The sequence below is a fragment of the Sebastes umbrosus genome, chromosome 11 (assembly GCF_015220745.1).
Source record: "Sebastes umbrosus isolate fSebUmb1 chromosome 11, fSebUmb1.pri, whole genome shotgun sequence".
Classification (NCBI taxonomy): domain Eukaryota; kingdom Metazoa; phylum Chordata; class Actinopteri; order Perciformes; family Sebastidae; genus Sebastes; species Sebastes umbrosus.
Genome location: NC_051279.1, coordinates 1,613,154 through 1,629,339, shown reverse-complemented (window position 1 = coordinate 1,629,339; position 16,186 = coordinate 1,613,154). Strand labels below are relative to the sequence as shown.

The following is a 16,186-nucleotide window of genomic DNA, read 5'->3' as shown; positions in this document are numbered from 1 at the left end:
CGTCTGGTGAAAGAGGCCTAGGTAGTTTTCCCTGGACACTTCTTGGGACGTGGTGAAGTTAGAGAGCTGCCAGGACGAGGCAGGGTGAGACGTGAGGCGGACTGAGATACAATGAGACAGGATGAATAATTGTACCTGAAGAAAAGCCTTTTGGTCGTAACTGATATTAGATACAGGGATTTTGCCGTAGCCGGGAGTTTTGAGAATTAGCCCCTCTGAATTAAACCCGGGGGTTATTTCAGCCTCACAAAGGGGGGCGTTCCGTTGTTGTAAGGAAACATTCCCCCTAAAGAAGACTGCAGAGCTGGCTGGGCTCTGGAGGCAGGTTAGCTGCTATCAGATATCAATTCAATAGCAAACATTATAGTTCACAGTCTTAATTCAAAGTGTAGTATTCTACAGAATCATACGCTTTCTGGATTTCTCAGAAATGTACAGGTTGTGGGCATTGTGACCACCGGGCAACCCTTGGGTCTAAAACGTGAAGTCAATGCTGAAGTGCCTTAAACTTGCATTCTTTATAACAGCCAGCAGGGGGCGGCTCCTGTGTTTGCTAAAAGTCTGATTGTATAGAAGTAAACATTGTAACCTCAGTAAACATTGTAAACATGAGTTTATGGTCTCAATCGCTAGTTTCAAGTCTTCTTCAATACAGCATGATGTTCATTTAGTAAATTGTTTTAGTAAAAGTGAGCCCCGTCACTTCACAAGACACGGGAAACCTCTGTTGGTCTGGAGGAGCCGCAGCATTTATTTCTGCACAAACATCCACTGTACATTCACTAGATATTCTCAGAGATAAACTAACTCTTCTGCAGTGTGGAGTGTGCGCGCATGAACATGAGAGCGGAGAGAGAGTGAGAACGAGCGTGGTGTGTGAGTGAAGGCAGGCAGAGGAGCAGAGGAGCAGAGACTCCGGTCCTGGAGACCAAAGCTACGGTCTCCCCCGCGTCCTCCGACCGCGGCCAACACTGTTTAACAGCTTCACTAGATACAACCAAGAGGTTTTGGTGCTTCACTGTAGTTTGTGTTGGAGTCTGACTCTGAACAGCGTAGACACAGGGGAGCGCGCATGGGACACCGACACGCAAGGATTTATACGTGTAAGAAGTTATAAACAGTCCCTTTAACTGACTGTCTAGCTCTGCTAAAGAGAACGCATTGCAAGGGCAGGACACCTATCAAACACCATTATACATTTTAACATAAGAAAAAAATGTAGGTTTTGGAATTCATTGTTAAATAGGTATAACTTATAAAGTACCAACTAACAGATTGAGATATGTGAGGTTCTTGAGTTGTGTGAAGTGGCATCCTGAATGAACTTGTTATCAGTAAAGAAGAAAAAAAAGGCTCTTGTTGACGAGGCCAGATGCACAGTTTGATTAAAGTTTGCTTAATTAAGTTTGTTTGTGAAGGAAACTTCATTCTGTAGAGACGATACAGTGCTGTTCCCCCTGAGGGGCCTGCTTTACAAGGTGTTTCCGTTAGACACTGCTTTATTGGTTGTGACGAATTATCGTTAACTCCATCCTGTCTCCACAGAAACATACTCTCTCTCTCTGTCAGACCTACAGATCATTATGATTGATCAGCGGCAGGCTTCACTATATGCTGCTGTCCTTGGCTACACTGCACACCAGGGGGTAGGGGGGCATCAGGTTCTCTCCGTCTGAAATCTATATCAAGGAGCCAGACAGGGATCCGCTGCTGCCTGTTGTCAAAGTTACTGCCACATTTGCCTTGTTGTCTTTTGGATTTGTGGCCAGGTGGAACTAATCTTATAGGGCTTGTTTCAGCCTGGAGGACTGGCTTAAAGAAGCTCTTCAACAACTGGATGCTAGACTCTAATTGGATTCTGATTAGGCCATTTTACAACACATTGCATGTCATTGAGATGCTCACGTTCCCTGGCTGTTATTTGTAAGAATCTACAGCCAAGAGTTAGTTTTTGTAGCTCTTCCAGACCTCGTTCATTTTGAGTTATTGTCAGTACAAAAAAATATTGATTAATGCAGCATATAGGGCTGTACTATTATGACCAACATGATTTTTTTTTATCAATATTGAAATCATGATTATTTATCATGATTATCTATAGATTAGGGGCAACATATTTTTATCACATAATTTTACATTTAAATGAACAGAGCGCTGCTTTCAGGTCCATGTTGTGCAACATTTCACATTTTCACACAATATTTGCTTTGATTAAAAACAAATCTTGGCATGCATAGTTCTAATTCTATGTTAGAAGCTGCTTAGAGCTAGTGTAATTGCTGTGAAAATGTCTCTTTCAAACAACTGTAGTTCAATTCAAGTTTCTCGCCAAAAATGACATTTTACAAGATTACACTTGAACGCATCATGATAGCGTTATAATTTACCATCGCCCAACTCATTTGTACTGAGTAGAGCTTGAACGCAACATAATGTAACTCAATGGAACCTCTGTGATGACTCTGAGCAGCATCAAGAGTCTGATTAAGTTAGTTGTTCCAAATGTTTTAAAGATGAAAATTGAATATGAGACTGTTGAAAAACCATCTCTAGCTGTTGGTCATAGTTTTCTATGAGTGTAGCACGCATTTTAAATGTCAATATCGCAATCTATCTTGTTCATTTAATTGTGGGAAGACAAAATCGTGATCGCGATTAACAATCAATTAATTGTGCAATTAATGCAGCTTTAAATAATATTTATTTTCAAATTATCCAACTCCTTTGTATTAGCTGTGGTGTATAAATGAAGGCTGCATTACAGTTTATCATAATATTCTGTTCCTTTTCATTCAAACCTGCACTGATCATTCTGCAGACAGACGTCCTTGTAGATAATCGTCAGCAGGCAAACTGAGCACCTTTTGTTTTTCATACAATATCTATAACAACGCACGACTATGTCTCTAAAAAGCAGTCATTTCAAATCAAGCAGCAGCTGAAAACTCTACAGTTGTCACTACAAGAGCAAACCAGGAGCGTGTATTTGAATTAGGGAAAAATCGATTATTGGCCGATATTCGGCATTTTTTCAATTATTGGTATCGGTATTTTTTTTAACCGATAACTGATGAAATAAATTAATTTGTAAATGCGCTACTTTGTCTCTGATCAGCGTCCTCTCTGTGTCAGCCTGCTGTCAGTGCTCTCCACTGTGCAGTCCGGCTCAATGTCCCGGCCACAGCACTATCTAGCCAATCAACACTGAGGGTTACCGTGCCTCAGACGTGCAGACAAAAACACACAGACAGACGGAGCTGTGTTCTCTCGGTAAGACGGAAGATATTGATTATAAATTCCAATAAACATCCCAATCCTCTATGCTGAAGTTGCAAAAACACCACAAGCTTATGATCTATTTATACGCTGACAGAGCATGTCCAGTTTACCAGTTACACCACGGAAACATGTCCCAATAATGCCCTTCGTTGCAGTGATATTCAGTAACGAGATAATAGTGTTTATTTATGTAGCGTTAGTTATATCTCTGAGTAACGTTGGTGGCAGTGGAACTGAAACGTATTTTAGCTGCTAATTTGAAAACGTAACATTACTCGCCTGTTTGAGTCTGTGTTTTTACATGAATCTTTACATGAACAAAGTGAGCTGATGTTGAGAGTCGTAGAGCTTGAATGCGATAGCGAACGTCAATAAGTTAATTTGTGGATCCATAATTTAGCCAGCTGACTAGCACAACAATTGATCGGCTGGTCCTCTCAGTCTCAACCAGGACTAATGTGACTGAGTCCGTCCTCTCAGTCTCAACCAGGACTAATGTGACTGAGTCTGTCCTCTCAGTCTCAACCAGGACTAATGTGACTGAGTCCGTCCTCTCAGTCTCAACCAGGACTAATGTGACTGAGTCCGTCCTCTCAGTCTCAACCAGGACTAATGTGACTGAGTCTGTCCTCTCAGTCTCAACCAGGACTAATGTGACTGAGTCTGTCCTCTCAGTCTCAACCAGGACTAATGTGACTGAGTCCGTCCTCTCAGTCTCAACCAGGACTAATGTGACTGAGTCTGTCCTCTCAGTCTCAACCAGGACTAACGTTACTAACTAACGTTACTGAGTCTGTCCTGAAGCAGCTCTGACTCTGGTTCTGGTAGAGACGTGCTGGATATTGTTGTTAGCGACTTTAGACGTAATTCATTCATTTAACCTTTATTTCAATCTCGAGGAATCATTGAGGACATGCCCTCATTTTTTATTATGTCCAGAGTATAATTAAAACTGAATAAATACACACAAGAAATAATTAACAAGAAAACAAACAGACAAAATCAGACCACAGTTAAAATCTGTTATATTAAAGAGTAGTTGTTTAACATGGTTTTAAATTAACCTATTAGTTCAGTTGTGTTATAATATAAGTAATATGTAATGTGATATATGATGGCTAGTTAAGAGCTTTATGAATAAATAGAAAGCATCACCTCTTGCTGTTAGAGAGGCCCAGTGTAATGGATGTAATGGAACTGCATATAAGGCCTGTGTTAATCCATACAGGCACTGCATAGAGTTGAATAGTCACTTCTATTGCTATTGGACATATCCAGCTGTGGTAATCATTGGTCATGAAGTATTCTAGTTTATGGGAGGAACAGAAGGAGAGAGCAGGCTGAGCAACTCTGCTTTCTGCACCACAGTCTGCTGCTGTTGCTGAATGGAGACTCAAACTTCAGCACAAATTTAAGTTTTGCTAGTTTTATTTATTTTTACACTTTATAAAACTTCAGAGAGATATTGTTTATTTGATTCTTAAAATGTTCAGTTAACTTTATAAGAAGCTGGGAGCTCCCTGCACTTTTTGTTTTAAGATAATGTTGAAAAGTTCTCTTTTAATTAAACATATACTTTAGAGATCCCATTTTATGCTGATTTTCAGTTTCATGCTTGTATTTTGGGTTTCTACTAGAACATGTTTACATGCTTTAATGTTAGGAAAAACCCTATATTTTCCTCATACTGTCTGCTTGAATATACCTGTATTCACCGTCTGTCTGAAACGCTCCGTTTTAGCTCATTTCAACGGAATTGCAACGGAATTGCGTTGCTAGGCAACAGCTTAGGTCCATGTTTACATCATGTCAGCTGATGTCATTCACATACACTGCAACAGGAAATAAACTGGGACGCATTTAGAATGTTTTATGTTTAAAACTGTGAAATGGTCTAAATATTGTATATTTGTGACATCACAAATGGACAGAAATCCTAACAGCTTGTTTCAAACGCACAATTTCTGAATACGGGCTGTGTGTATTTCTCCATGGATTGAGTGTTTTGATACTTTCACAGTATTTATATATCACTTAAAGCTGCTTTATAATATAAAAGACATGAAAATCTCACTTTTTACAATATGGGACCTTTAATGCATTTCAATGAAGTTTTATGTTATTCCCATTTTTGACACCAAGATTTAAATTTTTACTGCAAATGTATATCGGTTCAAAATATCGGTTATTAGTGTCCTTGATTACTAATAATCTTTATCGGTATCGGCCCTTGAAAAAAACATATCGGTCGATCCCTAATTTGAATGACATTGTTTACCACCCTAAAACTATTTTCCACGTCGTAGCTTTTCAATAAAGAAACATTGATTATAACAGCTTAAACAGCAAAGCTAGTCAAGGGTGAGCAGCCCTGCATAGAGACACGGAATAGAAGAAATGGGCCAAAAAGAGACAGATACTGCTATCCTCTTATGAATGTGTATTTAAAGGCAAAACACCGGCTAATTGTTTTGGCATTAATAAGCAAAAACAAAGAGGACTATTGATCACGGCATTGCTGTCTGTGCCTCATCCCTGATAAAGTGGAGTAATGAATGGCTGCAGGTGTTGCCTTTTTTGTAATTAATAGTCTTATAATTGGACAAATTAATGAGCTGGCGGATGAAATATGGGAGCAGACATGTGAGGAAAACAGTTGTCTCTCAGGAAAAGACCAATCTAAAGTTGCGCAATAAAGAAAAAGTCGACTAAAGCGCCGGCTCCCTCCCTCCATCTGCTTCTATTCAACGTGTCGTTGTTCTCCAGAGCCCGAGTCGCTGCAGTCGCTCTCAGTTTACAGAGCAAACAATAACAGCTGATGGATTGATTTCTCGTCACAGAGATAAATAGAATCAGTGTAATGCCGTTCCGTTATCTGATGAGATACCGAGTGTAATTCATATCTTGTCTTCTTCCATTTCACAGGTTCTTGTGAATCTCGGGGTCGACTGATGCAGCCATGGGCCGATCGCTGGATCTTTGAGAGCAACCTTCCTCCCCCTCCTCCTCTTCCCCCTGCTCCTCCTTCTCTTCCTCCTTCGCCCTTCACAGCTGGAGGTTGATTCCTCCGGAGCCAGAAACCAGCCATCAACCTATGATCCTTCCCTTCATCTGCAAACCATGACAAGCGTTGTCTGTGGGGTTCCTGGCCCGTCCCGGTGGCCTTGCCTCCCAGTGCTCCTCCTATATTTTGCCCCTCTGCTGCTGATGGAGGGTTGTTGCCACGCAGCCCCCTCCGGCCCAGAGTCTGACTCCTGCTCCACCTTAGTCCAGAGCCGCTTTTTTGGCTTCTTCCTGTCGTCGTCAGCGTTCCCCGCCATGCCTTGTTCCTGGACCCTGCAGAACCCCGATCCACGGCGCTACACCATCTTCATCAAGGTCACCAAACCTACCGAGGACTGCGTGCCGTCGCAGCTCCGCACCTTCCAGTACGAGTCCTTCCTGGAGACCACGCGCACCTACCTGGGCATGGAGAGCTTTGACGAGGTGTTGAGGCTGTGCGATACCTCCGCCCCGGTGGCCTTCCTGGAGGCCGGGAAGCAGTTCCTCCAAATGAGGAAGGGACTTCCTCGGGCGGGAAAGGCCATCACGGACGGCGACGGGGATTTCAAAACAGAGTACCTGGTGGTGGGAAAGCGCAACCCCAGCATGGCGGCCTGCCAGATGCTGTGCCAGTGGCTGGAGGACTGTCTGGCCTCCAGCACGTCCAACAGGCCCTGTGGCATCATGCAGACTCCATGTTTGTGCTGGGAGCCGCCACCGCAGCTCAGCGAGGGGGATAGCTGTTATCACAATGGAGTTTACCTGGAAAACTGTTTACCCAGCGTGAAAGAGAGTGGAAAGAATTCAGAGCTAAATGGTGAGTAGGAAAGCTTTAACAGTCATTTAACTAAAACAAGTTGACTTGTAAAATGCTAAGGGGATTACATCATATATAAACTACACAGATTCCAGAAGCACGAGATTAACGATTATCTCTGCTTCTCTGTAAAACAAGAAGGGAAAGATGAGCCTCGTTTCAACAGATTTGGAAAAAAAATGATTTTTTTTTGTCTGACCTCGGAAGGTCAGCCTCAGAGTTTAGCATGCTCTCAGCAAAATGACAGAGAAATGGCATCTTCAGTAGCAATCAAGCCGGTGAAAATGTGTATGATTTGTGAAAAGTGAGGATAATTGTGTGACATTGGCTCGAAAGCAAGTGGAGTGATTTGGCTGAAGTAGAGGAGTGGAAGAGTCAAATGGAAGGTTTAGGGTTTCATCTGATGGAAGCGAGCTCTGTGACCTTGCGAAGGTCGGCACCGTCTCCCGTCCCTCCGCAGTCCAGGGAGGGACACTCGATCGGCCTCCGGGAAGCTTGTGGAAATAGAGGAGAATCGAGTGCTGATATTGGATAGCTCTGGGGATGCTCAGAACAGGAGGGGGAGGAGGGGGGGGTGATGTAAAGAGAGACAAAAGAGGGAGATAGAAGGAGAGAGGCAGAAATGCGATGGAATAAGGGCCTGTGGCTGGAGGTCTAATTGTCTGCTGCTTGATCCCGGCTCCCCTCCCCTCTCCTCGGCAGACAGGATGTGGCCTGACATCTCTATCCTGGCTTCGTCAGGACTATGGCCAGAGGGATGGAACATTTCTCGGCTCCCTTTTCTCCCCCTAACCTTTCCACCATCTAACTCTCCCTCCTTCCTCTCCGTCTCTCAGTTGCTTCCCCTAATCAGCCTGTGGTCTTACTCTCTCAGTCCTCCTTCTCCTCCTCCTCCTCCTCCTCTTCTTCTTCTGAGCCACCATCGCTGCCTCCCCATCTTTCCCTCCCCAGGCTGATAGTGGGCTGATACTGAGCCAGTCGTGGGAAGCCAACCAAGCAGAGAAGATGCTGCGGTGGGTATCTCCTGCCTTATCCTCCTCCAGTCTCCAGAGCGGCTAAATATCCCCTCGCCGCCCCAGCCTCCTCTCTGCTAGTTATGGCACTTATGTAATCCCGCTTATGGAGCTCAACAGCGGGGTGTGGGCTGTTTGTGCCTTAAGGTGTGAAAAATAAAAAAATAAATATACCATCCACTGTTGGCTTGTGTCGAGATAGAAAGAGAAGGACGTGTTATAGCTTTTTCTTCTCCCTCGGTGTGCCTCAACCCACACGGGCGGAGCGTCTCTTAGATGATAATCCTGGGTTCAGAGTGAACGATGCAGCCCTGTGATGAGCTCAAATGGAAGAGGCAAGCAGTCAGTGAATATTTGGCTGGATGGGTGACTGGGTGGATTGAATTGGTGGACGAAGATAAAAAGAGGACGGGGAGACGTAATGGATTCTGTGTGGAAATAGGTCGGGGAGCCGGGCAGTTATGGCCTCGCTGTGCAGTGATGAGAGGAATAGAGGGGCGATAGTTGGGAGTGATGAATGAAGGAAAGACAATAGAGACAGAGGGAGTATGTGTGTGTGTGTGTGTCTGAGAGGGGAGTTGTCTCAGGTGGACAGGGCTTGATGAGGATAGATAGTAGTTGCTTGGGTCAGGCGATACGCAGCTGGACCTGTTTGGTCTCAGCACCTTCAGTAACTGAGGAGTTCATAGATTACAGTCTGTCTCTCTGCAGAGGGACCGAGGGACCCCGCCCAGCAGCAGATGGAGGGGTGAGACCTTCTGTCAGGACTCGAACTCTGCTCATGTCCAGCTGACGGGGGCTGGACATGGACTTTAACTGGTGTGGGAGCTATGACTTATAATTTAGAAAAGGGAACACTATGCAGTTTTCTTCATCACTGAGAGGGCAGAGAAAAGTTAGATTCTTTATATTACAACCACTGAGTGCAGAATATGAAAGCTTTTCTCCGGTGCCCCTCAGAGGTAGATAGATAATCAGAGTGAATTGCCACTTTATTTTATTCTGCCTGACATCATTTTAGCCAATTTCTCAGCCCAGTGTGCCAAGCTCTATGTCCATATTGGACGATCCACGCATGAAAGTCTACCTCTAGTGCCACTGCAGGACGTATTGTGTCCTTGAGGTGGATGGTTAAGAGTGTTGAAGTGGGGGTGTTGGATGGATGTGTTTTACATCTGACTTTCTTCTAGAAAAGTTTGCATCCCGCCACAGACCTGCAATTAACATTGTCTTGGTATCACCCGTAACAGCAGTATTTCTCTAACCTTAACCATACCAACCATCCAACAAACACCAGACTTTGTCAGACGAGTTTGTCACGTGACGTTTGTCACGTGTTTTTTGTTGGCATCTGTGATATGTCCGTTGCTGTTTCCGTACGAGTTTTATAGTTTACTTAGGGTACTTATTTTAAACGGACTGTTTTTGAAACTTCTTACACGTATAAATTATTCCGGATCGGTATCCCATGCGTGCTCGCGTGTGTCTCCGCTGTTCAGACTCAGACTCCAACACAAACTCCAGTGAAGCACCAAAACCTCTTGGTTGTATCTAGTGAAGCCCGTCTGTTAAACAGTGTTGGCCGCGGTCGGAGGACGCGGGGGAGACCGTAGCTTTGGTCTCCAGGACCGGAGTCTCTGCTCCTCTGCCTGCCGTCACTCTCACACCGCGCTCGTTCTCGCTCTCTCGCTCCACCTCTCACGTGCATGCTGCTCACTCCACACTGCAGAAGAGTTAGTTTAGCTCTGAGAATATCTAGTGAATGTTCAGTGGACGTTTGTGCAGAAATAACTGCTGCAGCTCCTCCAGACCAACAGAGGTTTCCCGTGTCTTGTGAAGTGACGGGGCTCTGCAGAGAGAAACGTTATCGTCTCCGACCAAAACTCCGGCGTCTCCCCCGTTCCCTCCGGCCGCGGTCGGGAGGCTGAGGCAGGAAAAGCCAACACTAGGATCAGCATTGATTCATGGAGAGACCTTTGTCTGGTCAGCTAACATTACTGCCAAGCAGCTGAAATATAGAGTGATATTGTGCTTTTAGCTGTCGCCTGTGTCATATTACGAGAATAAAGTCATAACTTTACGAGAAAAAAAGTCGTAATATTACGAGAATAAACACGTAAAATTACTACTACTATAGTACTATACATATATTTACTAATATTATGACTTTATTCTCATAATATTATGCCTTTTTTCTCGTAATATTATGTATTTCGTACCCTCGTACCATAGACCTACAACAATGATAAAAAATTGAAATGTAAACAAAAAAACAGTTATTCATTTCCACTCATTTTTAAAATATCCACGGGGAGCCACTGGAGAGGAGCTAAAGAGCCGCAGGTTGCTGACCCCTGGGTTAGATTAATATATCGAGCTTTAGATCGGTGCGTCCTCCTTCTGTTAATAATACAACATCAGATGATGCTCAATGAGTGTGGTCAACCTCTGGTACGGTATAACAGATTTGGTACAGCTTGATTATCTGTTTTACTGTGTCAGTAGGAGGATCAATAGGACATGCTTAACCTATATTGATTTCTAATGTGACCTTTTTGATCAAATTTAAAGGATGGAAGGATACATCAGGTGTTTTGTTGCTGGTTTTATCGATATCACTCTGGTTTCATTTAAGAGTCCCTGAATAGCAGGAATTTCTTGGGGACATAAAAAGCAAATATCCTATAAAATGAATTTCATCACAAAAGATTTGCAACTTCAAAGAAACGTCCTATAAAACAGATATAAATAATATGGTAATTACTTCTGAGTAGGAGTCCATGGCTCACTGTGTGTGGACGCAGTGAGAAATCTTTAACCTTTAAGTTGAGAGGACTGGAGATTTCAGGGCTATTTTTGGAATGTTCTGACATTCAAATGGTCAACGTTAAAGGTTTTGGGACAAAATATTGGCCGACGGTAGCTCCGGTCCAGAGATATTGTCCCTGGAAATCCATTTTTGGTAGACCTCCCATGTGTACTTTGTGCATGTGTGTGGATGGCTGTGATTTTATGTCACGAAATGTGGTGTGGCACGGAGCAGGAAGGGATTCATTTGTTAGCCCTCAGTGGACAGCAGGGGAGGCAGTGAGTGATTAAAGGCTGGACGAGAGAGATGTGAGGAGATGAGAGAGCACATGACTCAATCTGAACAAAAGAGACACGTTCGCGATAGCTTTGAGAAAAGAGCCAGAAATGACCAACAAAAGTGACCTGAAGGTGAAGGAGGACAGATACAACTTACCCACAATGCCACAGGATTGCACATCACGCACTCTGGCTTTGCAGTCATTTTCAAGTGTGAAATATGTAATAAAGCTTGAGAAATAACCAAGCAAGGACATGGTGTCACAGCCTTAAGAGCACCCTGCACCGAGACACGGAGAGAAGGCTCATTGTTAGCAGCGTCACACTGCAACGACAAAAGGTCCAGTTTTGAAAGCAGCTGTGCAGAACGGGGCTTCTCTGGGTGGAATTTACATGTTCTTTACATGTTCTGCACATGTTCTGCACATGTTCTGCACGTTCTTTACATGTTGCTATGGGACAATTGAAAACCTCAAAATGAGCTGTATTATGTGAAGGAGGATGTAGAACACTTATAAACAGATTCTTCATTCATATGCAGGATCTGTAGGCAACGAGACAAAACGTTGGCATTGGAAGTGTTCTGGTATCTGTTTGTAGTCCAAGTTCAGTAGTATAGACCAATCACGTTAGAGCAGGTTGGTTGAATGCAGATACAGGGCCGGCCCCTAGCCCTTTTGGTGCCCAAGGCAAAATTCGGAATTGGATTATTCGGATTAAGATTTTTATTTTCATAGATAACAGTTAGGGATGCTCATTTTAAAACATTTATTAACCGATAACCGACTCTCGTTTACCGATTATTATAGATTTGTGCCTCTCGCCAGCTGCAGTGTATGGAGCACAACAGACAACTGAGTCCCCAGTTCACTGTCCGGGAGCGTTAACTTAGCAGCTACGATGCTGTGTGTCTGCCCGGCGGAACTTTAGCGAGTGGCCAACAAACAGTGTGTGTATTTGTGCTACGTTAGCAGCTCTAGCATTGCCGGAGGCTTCGTGCTCGCCGCCGCCACACGTAATCTGTGTAACTTTAGCGAGTTTCCGACAGACCGTGTGTGTGTGTTGGCGGTGAGTGTGAGGTTGTTGGTGGTGTTCTAGCTGTGAACGTAGGTGTAGCAGTGTGTGGACAGTTTATTTGTCGGTGAATAAATGCTACGAAACTACAACTCCTCCGCTCCGCTGAAGCGAGCTGGAGAGACCGGAGCCGACTTCCTGTATCCTACAACTCCGGCTCCGCCTCTTAAGGTGGACCAGCTTTTCTCCTTAAAGAGACGAGCTGCTCAGCTTTTGAGTTAATTATTAAAATTTCTTTTAACCGTTTTAACCGATAGCGTTAATCAGTTAAAAAGCTTAATGTCGGTTAACCGGTTAATTATGAACGTCTCTAGTTAATAGCGTGAGAGTCCGTTTAGGGTTTGAAGGGTGCTGGATGAGTCAAACAAACACCAGACTTTCAACCAGGGGACCGCTGTTCGTGTCCCGTGTGAAACTAAATGTGACGTTGACTTATTTTGTCACGTCAGTCTTTAGTCACGTGACTCGTCGGTATCGTCAGTCACGTGAGTCTTTAGTCAGTGAAGTTAACGTCAACCACGACCGTTTCCTAACCCCTAACTAAGTGGTTGTGTTGCCTAAACCTAACTTCCTGTGAAAATGGGAGTTTATTTTAAAAAGGACACTATGCATGTATCAAGTGTATATCGACACGTCGTCCCCGGTCCGTCCAAAAGGGGAACCTCGTGCATCAGTCCCCCGATGCCGAGGGGCACTGACCAAGCGGTGGTATTTGACGAGTCGGTAGTGAGAATGTGTCGGCTGGGAGAGGATCGGGGAGAAGTGGATACAGAAAACGGAGGGTTGGAGGGAACTGTCTCTGCCGTTTGTCTGTTTTGCTTTTCACAGTTTGCTGTAGTCACTGGTGCTTGAAAAAAACAAAGATGATCTTGTCTAGTCTTTCTTTGACAAGAACTGCCAACTCACCAACACAGTGTAGATATTTATTTTTCTATCATCGTGTTGGACCCTGGGGAATATATCCTTACACGAGGCACTGAATATTCTTTTCCTCTTTTGCTTTTCTTAGACATTTCTTTTTGTTGCTTTCCAGTTTTCTCAAATCATGATTTTCCTGGCTGATATTTGAGTGCGGCGATATTTGTGACGCAGCTGTCAACAAGCTATGACTAGTCGCCGTGTGTGTGTGTGTGTGTGTGTTGTAAAGGTCTCTGTCACGGGGAGTGTGTGTGTCAGGTCCAGGCAAGAAGCACAGATAACAACTAGTATGTGTGTTTGTGTTTATATATATATACTGTATATACTGTACATTGTCCATAGTTATTTCACTTTAATTGCAAATGAATCACACAGTCTTTATCTGTTCAAAATGTACGTTAAAGGGAGATTTGTGTTTGAAGTATTTAATACTCTTATCAACATGGGAGTGGACAAATATCCTGCTTTATGCAAATGTATGTATATATTTATTATTGGAAATCAGGTACTGTCAGTGTGTCAGTGTGCTGACTTGACTATGACTTGCCCCAAACTGCATGTGATTATCATAAAGTGGGCATGTCTGTAAAGGGGAGACTCGTGGGTACCCATAGAACCCATTCACTGATCTGGAGGTCAGAGGTCAAGGGACCCCTTTGAACATGGACATGACAGTTTTTCCTCGCCACAGTTTAGCAAAAGTTTGGAGCGTTATTTAGCCTCCTTCGTGACAACTCGTATGAAATGGTTGGTTTCCTATGGATTCCTTAGATTCTTCTAGTTTCATATGATACCAGGATCTTAACTCTCGCTTTAAAACTGAGCCGCTACAACCTAAAAATCGTAAGTTGCGTTAATGTGTTAAAGAATTTAGTGGCGTTAAAATGAATTTGCGTTAACACGTTATTATCACTTTAACTTTGACAGCATATATATATATATATATATATATATGTGTGTATATTCTTAATGTTTTTTGTTTTGTTTTGTATGTGGATAACTACATGGACCAAGTGTACAAGTGTATCATCTAAATGGGCTTTTATACAAGTACACACTACTTCTCTGTTACACAGTTTGTCCACCAGAGAGCACTGACAAGTTTAGTTTTTCACTGCAAAATATCTTCAACACATTTTGTTTTAAAGACTCTGCACACCTAGCTGGCCTCAGACCAGCTGGACAACCATGTTGTCTAACAGTCCTGAAGGCAGTGGAACAAAGCTAGATGTGTATGTGTAATAAACTGACAGCAAGGAAGGAAGTAGGACTTGAAACTTGTTTTCCTTTTTCAGCTTTAACTGTACTGCCTCCACTGGGCCAGTCACTTGTGTAAATGCCAGAACAGTGTTGAGATACATCACTTCACCACACTGATCACAGTCTAATCAGTGCTGCCCGACATATTGGTTGTGATGGAAGGGGTAAAGAAATAATAAAAACGCCAGACTGATACGAGGTCCAACAGAAGAAGGAAGAAATGCTCATAAAGCCTCCTGACTTGGCCTTTTTTTCTCCAGCTGCTGGCAGCCGGCTGCGTTTGAGGAAGATGAATGTGAGCGCTGTGCCTGGCTGGACTACATTGTTGCTAAACTAAGGGATTTCCAACCCGCCTCCATAAGGAGCACTGAGGAATCCTAAAGCAAGTCTAATGCATTAGCTCCTCGTCACACTCCTGCGTGCACACACATACACACTGTATACAGCACGGGGCCGCACACACAACGTCACACCACAAAAATGGCACATACACTGGTGCAACCACGCACTGCTCCCTCGTGACTGAGTGTGGGTGGCTGACCGAGGGAGAGGAGAAAGATGATTTTCTGTGCGTGCGTGCGTGCGTCTGTGTGTGTGTGTGTGTGTGTGTGTGTGTGTGTGAGCATGTGGAGAGAGCGAGGTGTGGTGTTAACCACACGGGGCGCCGTGTGGGCAGGACTAAACTGCGGAGAGATGGCAGTAAGATGCTCTGTGCCGGCGGTGTAGCGGTTGCTCCGCCTGCAGGGAGCCCCGCAGACTGTTTGAGAAAGTTTTCATATGGAGTTCGTTCTGTTGGAACGGAGGCTGCTGGGAAAACAATTAGCAGACGTGTGTTTGGTCCTATTTGTGGTCACATGTTCACCTCCCCCAGTGATCAGTGTAATTATCACAGGCTGTGATTACAAGCATCACAGTTATTTCTTTCCAAGTCAAATCAATCTGATTGACAATTTCTAATAGATGTTTGTTAAGTTAAGTGTTACATAGATAAAGGGAGCACGATTCTGACACGTGCAATACCAAGTCCAGCATTGCACCATGGGTAAACTGTTTTAAAGGATGGAGCTGTGTTGAGCATCATTACCACTTTACTAGTGTGCTTCCTGTTAAAGGAACTGCTTGATTAGAATATACTGCCGCTGTAGTTGTTATACAGAAGAAGGTGTAAGCATGAAAATGGCCAGCAGCCAGCCCGTCGCCACTAATGTTGGGTCAGGCATCTTTTAGAAGCTACTGATCTAAAGACATTGCTACCGCCTCTATCATTTCATAGACCCAGACAATTTTGGCTCTCGTCATCTCGTTTTGTTTTTGGAACCAGAAGTGACACGAGAGGATGGAGCTAAGCACAACCGAACGCTGAATAACGCTCTGTCCAGCTCACACAGGGAACGTCAGCAGCAGTGGCGGCTGCCTCGCTGAACGGCTGCGTCTTTCACGCTTGTGGCGTCCACACTGGCAGCGTTTCTGCTGCTGCTGACAGCCCTACATAGAGTTTGCCTTTCATAACGGCAAATTTCATTTCATTATAAATGTAATTTATATTTATTTTAGACAGAAAAAGTTTAAGAACTGTGAGGTAATTTGTAAATAATAGTAATAATCCGCAATTAAAACCCTTTACTTTATTTATTCATGGAGCCCTGCAAGTCACTGCATGTTCTACAAGCCTTGTGAAGGAATTCTGTCCACAGAA

General features: G+C 43.8%; 1 protein-coding gene across 7 annotated transcripts in view; it reads left to right on the top strand.

The window, feature by feature from the left end:
• adgrb1a (adhesion G protein-coupled receptor B1a) overlaps window positions 1-16,186 on the top strand; it is a 160,896-nt gene that overhangs the window by 36,940 nt on the left and 107,770 nt on the right. For 6 of the 7 annotated variants that reach the window (XM_037784266.1, XM_037784263.1, XM_037784265.1 and 3 more), the window contains exon 2: window positions 6,205-7,138. In XM_037784266.1, coding sequence (XP_037640194.1) covers window positions 6,400-7,138 — 739 coding nt within the window. In that variant the 5' untranslated portion in view covers window positions 6,205-6,399. Of the gene's footprint in view, window positions 1-6,204; window positions 7,139-16,186 lie in introns of those variants that run through there. The other variant, XM_037784261.1, reaches the window with a different exon arrangement.